Raw genomic sequence first — 11,927 nt, 5'->3', positions numbered from 1 at the left:
TTTCCCTATCTGCCACACCAACTGATTCTCAATGGGGAGGTCCACTGTGGTCGTCTTGACTTTAGCCTTCTTGGCCTGAGGTGGCTGATCCACTTTCTTGTCTTTCGAGTCAGCCTGAGAAGTCTGCATTGAAGAAATACATTGAAAGCAAATCCAGCATCACCAGTCAGTTTGAGCCAAGTATTCGGGGCTTACCACAGGGAAAACATTGCTGCGCTAGTGCACCTCGACACCAGAACTGCACACGTGTCATTCTGATGCTTTGGCTGCTACAGTCAGAGACCACTAATGCACCTACTGACCTTCTCTGGGCACGCTGACTGCATCCATGGGGGTGAGGGTCGGTACAGTAGAACACTTTGCTAGTATTTAAGTTACTGAATCCTAAATGATTATTTCTTCCATGAATAGGAGAGTTCACTCATTTTATCACCATGAGGTCACTTGACAGGTCTGCAGTTATCCCTGCCACGTATGTCCTTGTATGTAGTGACAGGACAAGGGGTAACAGGTTTGAACAGAAAGAGGGAGACTGAGATGGGACATCAGGAAGGAATTGTTCCCTCAGAGGGGGAGGAGGCACAGGGACAGGTTGCCCAGAGAAGCTGTAGATGCCCCATCCCTGGGAGTGTCCAAGGCAAGGCTGAGGGCAACCTGGGCTATGGAAAGGGTCCCTGCCCATGGCAGGGGGTTGGACTGGGTGGGCTTTAATGGCCCTTGCCACCCAAACTAGTCTGGGATTCTAATGCTCTAATCATGATACAGACTATCCATATATTCAAACAAAAGTTTAGCTTCCAGGGCCATGACAAAGGCAGCAGATACTTCTGGAAGACTCTTGAGAATGTTGTGTGTGAGTGTATCCCGTAAGAAAACAGAAGTCTCAGATGTTCACATTACCTCCATTTCTTCAGACTCTGCCTTATTTTCAGGTTGGGCCTGCTGTTGTTCTTCAGTCTTTTGCTGCTCTTCCTGGTCTACCTGCATCTTCTGAAATCCATAAAAAGAGAGCCAGTTTGGCACATTAAACAGTGCACATGCAGATCATCGCTTCAGTTCACTGGAGCTGATCACTTCACTTACACCTAATGCCCTTTAGGCAACAGCAGCAGAATGAAAACTGAAGCAGAGTCTGAAGGCACAAGTTATGATCTTCTAGACTTTGCTCAGGCAAGCGATAGCTCCATAACTGACAATTTCACCTCTACCTCACAGTCCTGGTTTCCCTGGCCTAACTTACTTCAGTCAGTATTTAACCACATATTTGTATTTCAGTTGCTGGACATGTCTACTGAACCCTTACACAAGTCTCAGAACCCTCCCAGAACTCGGCCAATTGCGTTCCATCTATTTTTCTAAGTAGCTAAGAAGGGTGAAGTCCGTTACCTCTTCCTCTTTCGCGTGCTGATCAGTTTCCATAGGTTCTTCATTCTCGTCAGATTTATGAACCTCCACTAAAGATGCACTGGAAACACTGAAGATTCCGTGGATATTTACTCTAACTTTGACTTTCACTTTTGAACTGGATCCATCTGTCTGAGGAGTGACCTTCTGAACCAAGAAGTGAGCTGAACAACCCCAGAGAGAAAAACCATACCGTTGGATTGAGGTTAATCACTGAACGTAAAGTAAAACCCGACCACTGCTGACAACGGATTCCAGCAACGTGCTCAGAGGGCTTCACATCCTACCCAAGTCAAGCAATCCCGTTTTTTACTGAGCAACGCTAGGGGACACAGCTAGGGGAAACTCTGTGCTATGCTGTAAAAGCTGGCATTGCTTGTACCAGAGCAAGAGACTGCATAATTCCAAGTACGCCGCTTTCGGTTTGCTCCAGCATTAGGATGCTCTTCATACAGCTATCTGGACAAAAAGTTCACGTTACTCCACTCGTTTTACTGTGGATCATCACTTTGGAAACCTGTCCCTGCAGCATTTATAGTAGGCTGCACTTTCCAGGCTACATAATTAGACAAAAAAGTCTCAAAACATGAACAAGACTATTAATAAAGCTTAAAGCTACAGAACGGTCTTAACCTATGGCAGGATCCGGGTAAGGCAACTCCTTGGGAGAACTGTAGTATGCCTCAAGAGTAAAGGGTTCCTTTCTGTAGAACGTGAGGACCTTGGAGAAGGGAGCAGCGTGGTTCTTGGGAAAGACCTCACAGTCACTGTAGGAGAAAAGAGCATTTGTTCAGTATGAGGGATAATGCGTCCCATGACGTCAGAACCTTCCTGGTTTCTCTTATACGTTCAGAAAAAGCTCAAGAGGAGACAGTCTCCTAACCTTCAGGTCAAAATCAGACCGACAGCCATGTAGGAAGTGCTGAACTGCCACCCACCCTTGTCCGTATTCTACTGTCATTAACTTCAGACCAAGTATCAAAATCCTATTTCTGAAGTAGCATTGTTCTAACACATTGTTTACTCCAGTCACCAGTTAGTTAAGCTGTACGTAACTACACGAGAAGATTGAACTTGGTTTTTTACCTTAACCCTTCCTCTGCTGGCGAATTCCATCGTAAAGAAATAGGATACAGTATCAAATCTGTGATAGAAAACTCTCTCACTTTGAAAGCCGGCGATAAAATCGCACACTGAAAGAGCACAAGAGCCATGTTACAAACATTCAAACCTTAGGTGAATAGTAATTCACTTCAAGTAGCTACTTATGCTGCTTAATAAGCAGATTTACTCTAGGTTAAGGGAGACTATTTCTGATGGCCTTGGGACCTGTATAATAAGCACTGGAAGCTCCCATGTACCCTCCCCTCTCAGGAAGCTGTTTGCTATGGTTAGGCTATGCAGTTGTTTCTAGTGCCGCCATAACAAATCAGAAAGCCTCAGTTTCGTTAAAGTGACATAGCACCAGGCTTTTTGTCCATCATAACACAAAATTCTTCTTAAGCAGATTCCCATAGCCAGCTCATACCACTGATGAACGGAGCGAGAGGCACACATTAAACCTTTCAAGAGAAGTGAGGTGCTCAGAGCAAAATTAGGGTGCATTCAAGAGACGGCAGTACTAGTAACTAGAGAGCATTTACTACTGTTTAAGCCATTCAACAGTGACTGATTCCAGCTCAGGACAGACTTCCACCCACAAGAACCTAAGCTTTCATTCCCATCCATGTCATTAAGCAATTGCCATATCACAAGTTTATCAGCAATGCTGTTTAAAAAAAAAAAAGTTTCCCCTGTCTAGCATAGGCCTCCAGCAGGCCCTGGAAGAGAAAACACCACATGAGCTTATCAGACTCCCAGTTTCCTTCCAGCCCCAGAGTACGTTTCACTTCAAGCTACACTGATCCAGATTTTGCTTAGGCAAACAGCACAAAGGAATCACTTACAGCTGCTGTTATTCTTCCAACCACTTTCCTGAAGCTTATTCAAACCTCTTCTACGATACACATGAATCAACTGTCACGTTACCTGTGGACTCTGCCTCCAATATTTAGGCATTTCAGTAAGAACACTCACAGCTAGAACAAGCAGCACTTCTTACCTGCAGCGCGCAGCCTCGCGCGACAGCCTCATCTGCATTCAAAGTTGTACTGATTTCTTTGCCAAAGAACTTACTGATCTTCTCTTTTACAGCTGGGATTCTTGTGGTGCCACCAACTATCTCTACTGCATAAATATCCTCCTTCTTTAACTCTGGAAAGGAGTCAGGCATTAGTTCTTGTAGATTACATGTTTCTGGTTTATGTGAATACACTGATGTTGTAAACTAAAGTTTACAACCATTATTTTAAGTGTGTTTTCTAAGTTTCAAGCCATTAAAAATTCAGGCCTTGGCTTGTGTGAAAAAGCTTTTAAAACACTTCTAACTGCTAAGCAGGGAACTGCTAGCTGTGCTAAATCCGTGTCCAAGTCCTGCCAACACCCGAAGGAAGCTGCATCCTGGATGTCTCTCCTGTATGGAGACCACAGAAGGCATACACACTTACTGGCTTGCTCCAGCACACTGCGAAGGGGCGGTTCCACTCGGGCGAGGAGTCCATCACACATTTCTAAGAATTTGCTTCTGTTGGAAGAAGCAAGTAAAGCTTTAACATACCATAAACAGGATGCCAAAACTGGAAGAATGCCATTTTATCTACATACTGCAGGGTTTTTTCTCTCCCCCAGTCTTAATTTTATACTTATTTATTACATTCTCCCAGATGAACTTGGTTCTAGTGATCTAGGCACACTTGCAACATTAACAGCCTCCCTGCTATCTCAAGGCTGCTGACCCAACTCCAAGCAGTACTGTTTTGCACAGCACCCCTGCCCACGTTCTCCCATCTCCCACCAGTCCTTCCGACCAGTTCTTCTCAACTGAAGCAACGGAACGAAGGGCGCTCTGAAGCTTATCTTTGTGGAGGGATGAACATTACCTGTTCATTGTTCCAGAGACATCGATGTCATTCATGAAGCATTCTATGTTCATCGGGAGATCAGAGGCGTTAGCGCTCATCAGTTTTTTCAGTTTTTCACACTCCTGGTACAGCCTCAGCAGCGCGCGAATCTTGGACTTTATGTCTAGCTTGTATTTCTTTCCAAATTCCTCACAGAAGTATTCAACTAACACCTCATCAAACTTCCTGCCTCCAAGTGTTGTATCAAACGACGTAGCAAGAACCTTAGAAAGACGGAACTCTTCAGTAACAGTACAGTTTTCCATTAGTGCATTAAACCAATTAGCGGTTAATGTCAGAGCACGTCTTTGTGTCACGTACAGTCAACTCGAAGTGAAAGCAAGTACCACAGCATTGCTATGGGGGGAAGTCTGGTACCATTCAGTTTTATTCTACCCTTGCCATCACCCGTGATGAGGCTCTTGTGAAGAGCCTCGTCCAGGAGTCTAACCTATCCCAAGGAATAACACGTGTCCCATACTCCATCGCACAGACACCACTGGCAAGATATTAAGCAGGTCTCTATTTCAGGGCAAAAAGTAGCAATTGCATCACTAACACCACGATTTACATGGAGTGCAACTGCAGTAATAGTTGCATACAACCTAAGAGATGCTCTTTTTTTTAATGCCTACCAAGTCTAAATTACAACCACCCTATGGCTTTTGTGGTGGGTATCAGCTATGGCCAAAATGCTGCTGGAGAAAGAACCACCATTACCACGAACAAGTTCTGGCAGCCACACAAATTAGATCGCTTTGGGAAAGGTAACTCACAGGAACTGCAGCGCACACGTATGGCTGCTACAAGCTCCAGGAGAAACACACACCTGCTACCTCAAGTGCTGCACAGCAGCCCTGGGCACCCAGCCTGCCCCAACGAGCTGACAGCTTTCTTTGAAAAGAAATTTAGAAAGACAGGGCAAGGCTTAGCAGCACCATCTGTCCAGCAACTTGTACTGTAAGCAGACCATTGGTTTCCAAATTCTGCTTAGCCACTGTCAGTTTGAATCGTATCCCAGTTTCATATTTGATGCCTCAGAAGGGCAGAACATGCTTACACCAAGCTAAAAATAAGAGACAATAAGCATTATTAACTCCTGAAAACAGGTGCTCTGTTTTGGTGAAGGAGTTATCTGCAAAGAACATCTGTAGCTCATCCACCTCAGCCGATTCTACTTTAAACATACTGGGAATTTATTTTAGGACTAGAAATCAGTAAAGTATCAGCTTATTCTCAGAACACCTTCAGCCTAGGTGTGATCTCTACACTGTTCCAACTGCCTTGCTGTCCAGCTCCCCATTCTATACTGAAAAGCATCCGTCCCATACTCCTATGGTTTCAAAGTTTAAAAGACAAATCTGAAACAGAGTACATGAAATCTCCTCACAGAGGAAACAGAACTGCAACAGAACTCATGTTTTCAGAAATCTTGCCTTCATTTCACTCCCTCATGCTTTAAAATTTCTATTTGTTTCTGTAACCAATTATGAGAAAGTGAGTGTTAAAAATAAGTGCTTGTAACACCATTCTAGGAATGCCTGTTTTAATGCTACATCCCCTGACTGGACTGTTTTTTGAAAGCAGCATCCAGTCAGATATGATAATTTCTGAATGGATCCAGGTTTTCTAGCCCCTCCCAAAGCCTGCCCATTAGGCAGGGCTGCCTGCCCTACTTTTAACTCTGGAAAAAGTGCAATTTCAAGAGTATGAATTGAGCTGTCTGGATGTGCCTATGTGAGTACTTCTACTGGTAATTAACAGGGATGTGCAAGATTGTTTACTTTCAGTTTTCCTTTGTTGAATGCACAAACAGAAACTTGGTATGCAGAATGGCCCATATCCACAAAAACAACATTCCGTGGCTTCTCTTCCAAGGCAGGCAGGTCTTGCTTATAGATCCCGTAGGCTAGGGCAACTACACAGAAACAAGAGTTATAGTTAAGACATTCTGGTTTGTAATTGTTTAAGAAACAAACGGTACATCAGTAAACAGCATTAGCATTTCCCCTTACTTTTGAAGCTACAGGAATTGGTATCTCATTAAACAAAATTCCCAATGCTGAAGGAACATGGAAGAAGACTAAAGAGTATTAGCCCCTCCAAGCAGCTGCATTAAAGCAGGTACCTAAGAACTACCTTTATGCCTCTGTAAAGCAATGAGAAAACAGACCAGAGCTTGAGGAATTGGAATTGCATGATCAACGAATCTATTTTAAGCTTACAAAACCAGCAGCAATTGCAGAGGGCATGCATCAGTGACAGATTAAACACCCTTTTATCCAATAAAACTACAGTATGAAGCAAGGGAGAGAAAGGAAGGCATTACCTGCAGTTGTTTCATTTATTAGTCTCAAACAGTTGAGACCAGCAATCTGTGTAGCATCCATCACAGATCTCCTTTCTGCATCTGTGTAGAAACAAGGAACCTGCAATATCAGAGAGTTAATATTAAACATTTAGAAGAGCCACCTCTAGCAAACAGCTGCAACAAGTGTGTATTCAGAGGACAGCTGAGGTATCCTTCACATTTGGTGTTTAATTCCTTGCAAAAGAGAAAAAGAAAAGAAAAACATTACATGAAGACAAAGTTACTTTTTGTGAATCTTATTCCATTCCATCTCACAAGCCACTCATTTTGTGGGCAAAGAACCAGGAATGGGTATGAACTATTATTTATGCTGCTAATGAGCAGCATTTCAGACATTTTGCCATCAATGAGTTCAGTCTGGCTCTGACGAAGAGGCATGTAAGATTCAGTTTTAAACAGAAGAGACAAATACCCGAATATGAAAGTTTAATGGGCAATTTATGAGCTGAAATGACTGCAGTATTGATACCAACCGAGTATGTAAGACTTATTTACTGTCACATACTTACAGAAACAACACAGTCAACTACCGGCTTCTTAAGCGCATTCTCAGCGGTCTCCTTCAATTTGGTAAGAAGCATTCCTGTCACCTGCTCAATAGTAAAGTTTCTTTCTTCTTCCATATACATGGCCTTCAAATAAAAATCATGTACACATGTATTACACCACAGTAAACCCCACACACTACAAAGACACATATGCAAGAAACAACCATTACTAAAAGCGAGCTTAAGGAGTAAAGCAGCTTGGTCCAACCTTCCCTCCGGGCGCCTAGCTCACTGCGACTGATAGAGGAAATACATCAACACTGGAACGCACATGTAGGAATCCACATACAAAAAACTGCTCTGGACACAGATCTTTATTTCTAACCCCAATTGCTAGACAATCCCTAGGGCGCCTTCCTCACTGCTGCTCTGGAGTAAGTTAAACTGGTCATTGCAAACATCCAAAGCAGAAGTTCAGCCACTGCTCAGAGAGGCAAGTTTCTACCACTGCATCTGAAGGACTAAGCTGACAGCAGCTAAATACGCACACTGGTCAAGTAGCTGGTCTTCCAAATTCACCAGAGCGAAGGAAAAAAAGCACTGCTCAGTTTGTGTGGGATTGGCTTTGCAAGGCACAGAAACTCTAACATCAGTCTCGCCTAGAGAGGCCATCTGCATTTTAGCCTTTTTGACCCCTATTTAAGGCTTGCTATTAACAAGGGAACAGAAACTGCAGCAAGCGGCTTCGAAACAGAGATAAAAGGAAACTTTATCAGTTTCCTCCTCTGGCTCTTTTTCAAAAGTACCAGACTTACCTTGATGCCAGTTGAGCCTGTTGGCAGCTGGACAAGTTCATACGCAAGGCTTGCTTTTTCAGCTTGAACAAAGGGATCTGAGAATGCACGACCATGAAATCTTTTAAAACTTTGTACTGTATTCTTTGCATTTGAAATAACCTAGAGGAAAAGAAATCTTTAATACAACATGTCAGAGGAACATCCGAATTTCAAACAGAAGAGAGTTTCATTCTCATGCTTCCCTCACCAGAGTATCTGTCACTTGTACCTTAGTATCAGGGAAGGTGCTGGAGGGCAACTTCCCTCCGATTGCACAGGTAACGTACAGGACGTTTGCGTAGAGACACTTCTAAAGCGTTAATGCAGCGTCTTTCCCATTTACCTGTTCCCTACCACCTTACCTTTCTACTGCACTGCAGCCATAGTTAGCCAAACGTAACGAGCACACTGATGGAAACTCCGGGTCAGGTTCATCACATGCATGTGACAGTCAGAGATTCCCACAAAACAGTTCGAGGACCTCATCACAAAGCTTTAAAGAGTCAGGAGGGCCCCCAGAGAACACTGTCAGCTTGACTGAACCGACACAAACGTAGACTGCCTCTTACAAACAGCAGAGATCAGTGCAAGTGGAGAAGTGAGCAACCACTGTAGCTTGTTTTCATGTAGTGCGAGTAAACTTGCTCAATTCTTTCACTTATATTAGGGCAGGATGCATCTGAAAATCCCCACAGTAACTAAGAAAGCAGACAGGCACGCTACCACGTCACACTGGCCTGTGATTCAGTCACAGCCAGTGTCTACTGCCTAAGTAACCTGGTGTGGGTTTTCTGTAAGCTCAGTTTCTGCAGGACATACCTCATCTCTACTGGATCTCTGCATCACTGAATTTCTTTAAGCTAAGCAGACACTCAATTCCAGAAAAAACATCTGTATTTAGTTTTAGCACAGTTCTTCTGTTCTTGAATAACATGGTTGTCTCCAGCCATTTTTACATTCTAGATAATGAGTCTTCACACATCTCTAGGTATTTTAGGCTAAGAAAAACCAAGTGTTTGAATAGTCACTTCCTGCAGAAGACTTAAAAAAAATCATGTTTTATAGGGGTTTCACAGCAACACAAGATACCACACACAGCAGGACCCAAACGTCACAAGCAGGGCAAGTCAGCTTAACTTCTCAGTCCCTAAATCATGTTTGCCTACCTACACCAACAGAAACTCAAAGCATGAGCAAGAACGCCTAATACATATTTGCGTTGTATTTCAACCACAGAGAGTCAAAAAAGCTCTCTCTGTGTATATTTACACACAATTATGTGCCTTATCTCCCAAAATTATGCACCTGACAGAATTCTATAGAATGTAGTTACACAATTAAAAGGTATCATAACACACACCAACCAGAACAGGCTGTGGTAGGATGAAACACCACTGTTTTTTTCACTTTGCGAATGTAAATTCTGAAGCTAAGCAGCATTTATCCAGATTTAAGAGGCAAAGATTTTATTTTTGTACCTTTGATTACGTCCAACTCTCGTCTCTTAGATTTCTATCTGAGATGACCGAGCAGCATTACACACTGGGCAGCTGACGGAAGCTCAGCTGCTCGTTACAGTTATTACGGAGACATTAAGAAGCCAGCTCGGAGACATTTCTAACCTTCAGTGATAAGAAATACGTTGTGCTAATCTGATTTGACTCCTAAAGTTGCTCTTACCCAAACTAAATGCTCACCTGGCTTTTAGCTGCAGCGCCAATTGAGCGATTCTTGGGTCCAAAGGCTATACATGATCTATAACAAGGAAAAAGATGCCCAGTTAGTAAGTTACTGGTAGAACTGCACTGCATACATTTTTGTTAAAAAGGTGTTGATAAGCTTAATTAGACTAGAGATATTTTAAACAGTATTTGGTCCATTAAGAAAGCTTCTCACTCGCTGCAATATATGCACAGAACGTTCAGTAAATTCTGGAGAGAAACAGGCACTCTGAGTTAAAACAGCAACACTCCCTGCTGCAGAACAGCACTACAGCCAGATTTATTCATCTACTTCAAGTTTTACATCCGAGTAGTAACTGATTAGACACCCTTTATCTCAATTACCCGGATATCTAAGCCACTCCAAGATTAAGTTGTTAGCTGATAATACAGGACCCATTCAACTGCTCAGAAGAAATCCATAGGTAAATCAGATTTAAGACAATCATTCCTGCACAACTGTACCAAATGAGGAGCTTTTCGGTTTTAAAGCAAACCCTCCAAGAGCAGGAAGACAAGGCCTGCAGAGCAACCCTGTGTTTACGCGTTTCACCTGCACTCCCTGAAATAGTGTAGATTATGGAAAGAAAAGCCATGCTTCACTATAGCCTACTTTGGGATAGCTTGTACTTCTGAAAAACATAATTTAAAAAATCCTCCTTTTTGGAGAAATTCCTAGACATATTAAGCCTCTTGATCTACATATTTAAACTGTAGAAGCCCTAACAAAATGGAATTCAGCCCTGTAATCCAAGTTCCTCGCATCATTGAGGCAAACAGTAGGGGGAAAAACCCCTGCTATTAGTCAAGCAGATCTTTACTATTCACACAACTTAATAATGGCATCATTAATCTGCTCTCCAAGCAGCAGGTCAAGAACCTGCTCTGCAGCAGGGTTACACCGTAGTACTGCCACAAGGAACACATTCCGATTCCGCCTGAGGCCTAATACTCATCTTCTAAGCAGAAGCTGTCAAAACGAAACTGAAGACTAGAGTGGCATAATTGCATGGGGTTTATTACTAAACTGGAGGGAGATACAGCTCAACAAATGAAACAAGGCCCACCCTGAAGCATACAACTACTCAAGGGTAATCCCTAACAAGAAGTGAGGAAGTTCCATGCCATGCAGACCCCAAGGCCCGTGCTAAGGAGACAGAAGCTGCAGAGCCTACACCTGAAAACCTAACTAGCCCCAAGCAGGAAGCTAGTTATTAATTTACTCTGGTCTCCAGAAAAGAATTAAGACATGAACATGAATTGTTGCTTTTCTCCCAGACAAAAAAAAAAAATATCCAGCTATTTCACAAGCCATCAGTCCCCAGTCACCACAAATCCACTAATTACGGGCCTCTTTAAACCCAGACTAACACCTCAAGGTAGGGGAGCTACAGCTGCACAGGCGGGATGGTTCTACTCAACTCCACTCCTTCCCTTTCTGCCCATCCCAACCTTTCTCCAGAGCTAAGCCTGGCTCCTCACCCAGCCTTGGGAAGCCATACAGGGACCCAGTACAGAGGGAAGTTAGCCTGGGAAGAGGGAAGGAAGAGTTTTCAGTCAGTCTCATTCCTCACATCAGCTCCCTGCAGGAACCAAGGTTAACCCATTAAATACCAATTATACTATTAAACGATTCACTGGAAATTGAGTAACTAACCATCACATTTTAAGCTGAAATGTATAGTCACAGTGAAGGTCAGAGGTCTAGTGAAGGAATTTAAGCAGAGCTTTGAACTTGCTGAAAACATATGAAGAGTTACCTACAGGCATTACTTCACCCCTGCCCTCCCACCAGCTGCTTTCACTTCCTCGGAAGACAGCCCACATCCCCCACGCTCAAACACAGTGCTAGCGCCGTAACATCAGTTACAACCATTCCACTTAATCCAAGTCCCTTCATCCTTACGCAGATAATGAAGCCATCCCAGATTTCCCCCCATCCTTTTTTTTTTCCCCACACACTATCTTTCTCTATACCACTTCTCCATTTTAAGAATACCACATGCAAAGACAAGTGTGGTTTGGACTCCTTTTGGATATACAAGTTCAAGTTTCACAGGATGCTGGAAGAATCCAAGCGCAGAGCTAAAAGCAGATTGAGTGAAAAT

General features: G+C 43.2%; 1 protein-coding gene across 1 annotated transcript in view; it reads right to left on the bottom strand.

The window, feature by feature from the left end:
* The window catches only part of HSPA4 (heat shock 70kDa protein 4), a 13,502-nt gene extending 3,656 nt beyond the window's left edge, over positions 1 to 9,846 (bottom strand). Inside the window, exons 1-13 of the mRNA XM_010149335.1 lie at positions 9,796 to 9,846; positions 8,078 to 8,218; positions 7,284 to 7,406; positions 6,733 to 6,832; positions 6,188 to 6,321; positions 4,383 to 4,627; positions 3,951 to 4,027; positions 3,506 to 3,657; positions 2,491 to 2,597; positions 2,038 to 2,171; positions 1,387 to 1,568; positions 901 to 990; positions 1 to 123 (exon numbers count right to left, since the gene is read on the bottom strand). The exon at positions 1 to 123 is cut by the window's left edge and continues 24 nt beyond it. Of these exons, the coding sequence (XP_010147637.1) occupies positions 1 to 123; positions 901 to 990; positions 1,387 to 1,568; positions 2,038 to 2,171; positions 2,491 to 2,597; positions 3,506 to 3,657; positions 3,951 to 4,027; positions 4,383 to 4,627; positions 6,188 to 6,321; positions 6,733 to 6,832; positions 7,284 to 7,403 (1,464 nt within the window). The 5' untranslated portion in view covers positions 7,404 to 7,406; positions 8,078 to 8,218; positions 9,796 to 9,846. The remainder of the gene's footprint in view (positions 124 to 900; positions 991 to 1,386; positions 1,569 to 2,037; positions 2,172 to 2,490; positions 2,598 to 3,505; positions 3,658 to 3,950; positions 4,028 to 4,382; positions 4,628 to 6,187; positions 6,322 to 6,732; positions 6,833 to 7,283; positions 7,407 to 8,077; positions 8,219 to 9,795) is intronic.
* Positions 9,847 to 11,927: the final 2,081 nt, after the last annotated feature.

Source organism: Eurypyga helias, unplaced genomic scaffold (assembly GCF_000690775.1).
Source record: "Eurypyga helias isolate BGI_N326 unplaced genomic scaffold, ASM69077v1 scaffold23390, whole genome shotgun sequence".
Taxonomy (NCBI): domain Eukaryota; kingdom Metazoa; phylum Chordata; class Aves; order Eurypygiformes; family Eurypygidae; genus Eurypyga; species Eurypyga helias.
This window is presented reverse-complemented; position numbering and strand designations above follow the sequence as displayed.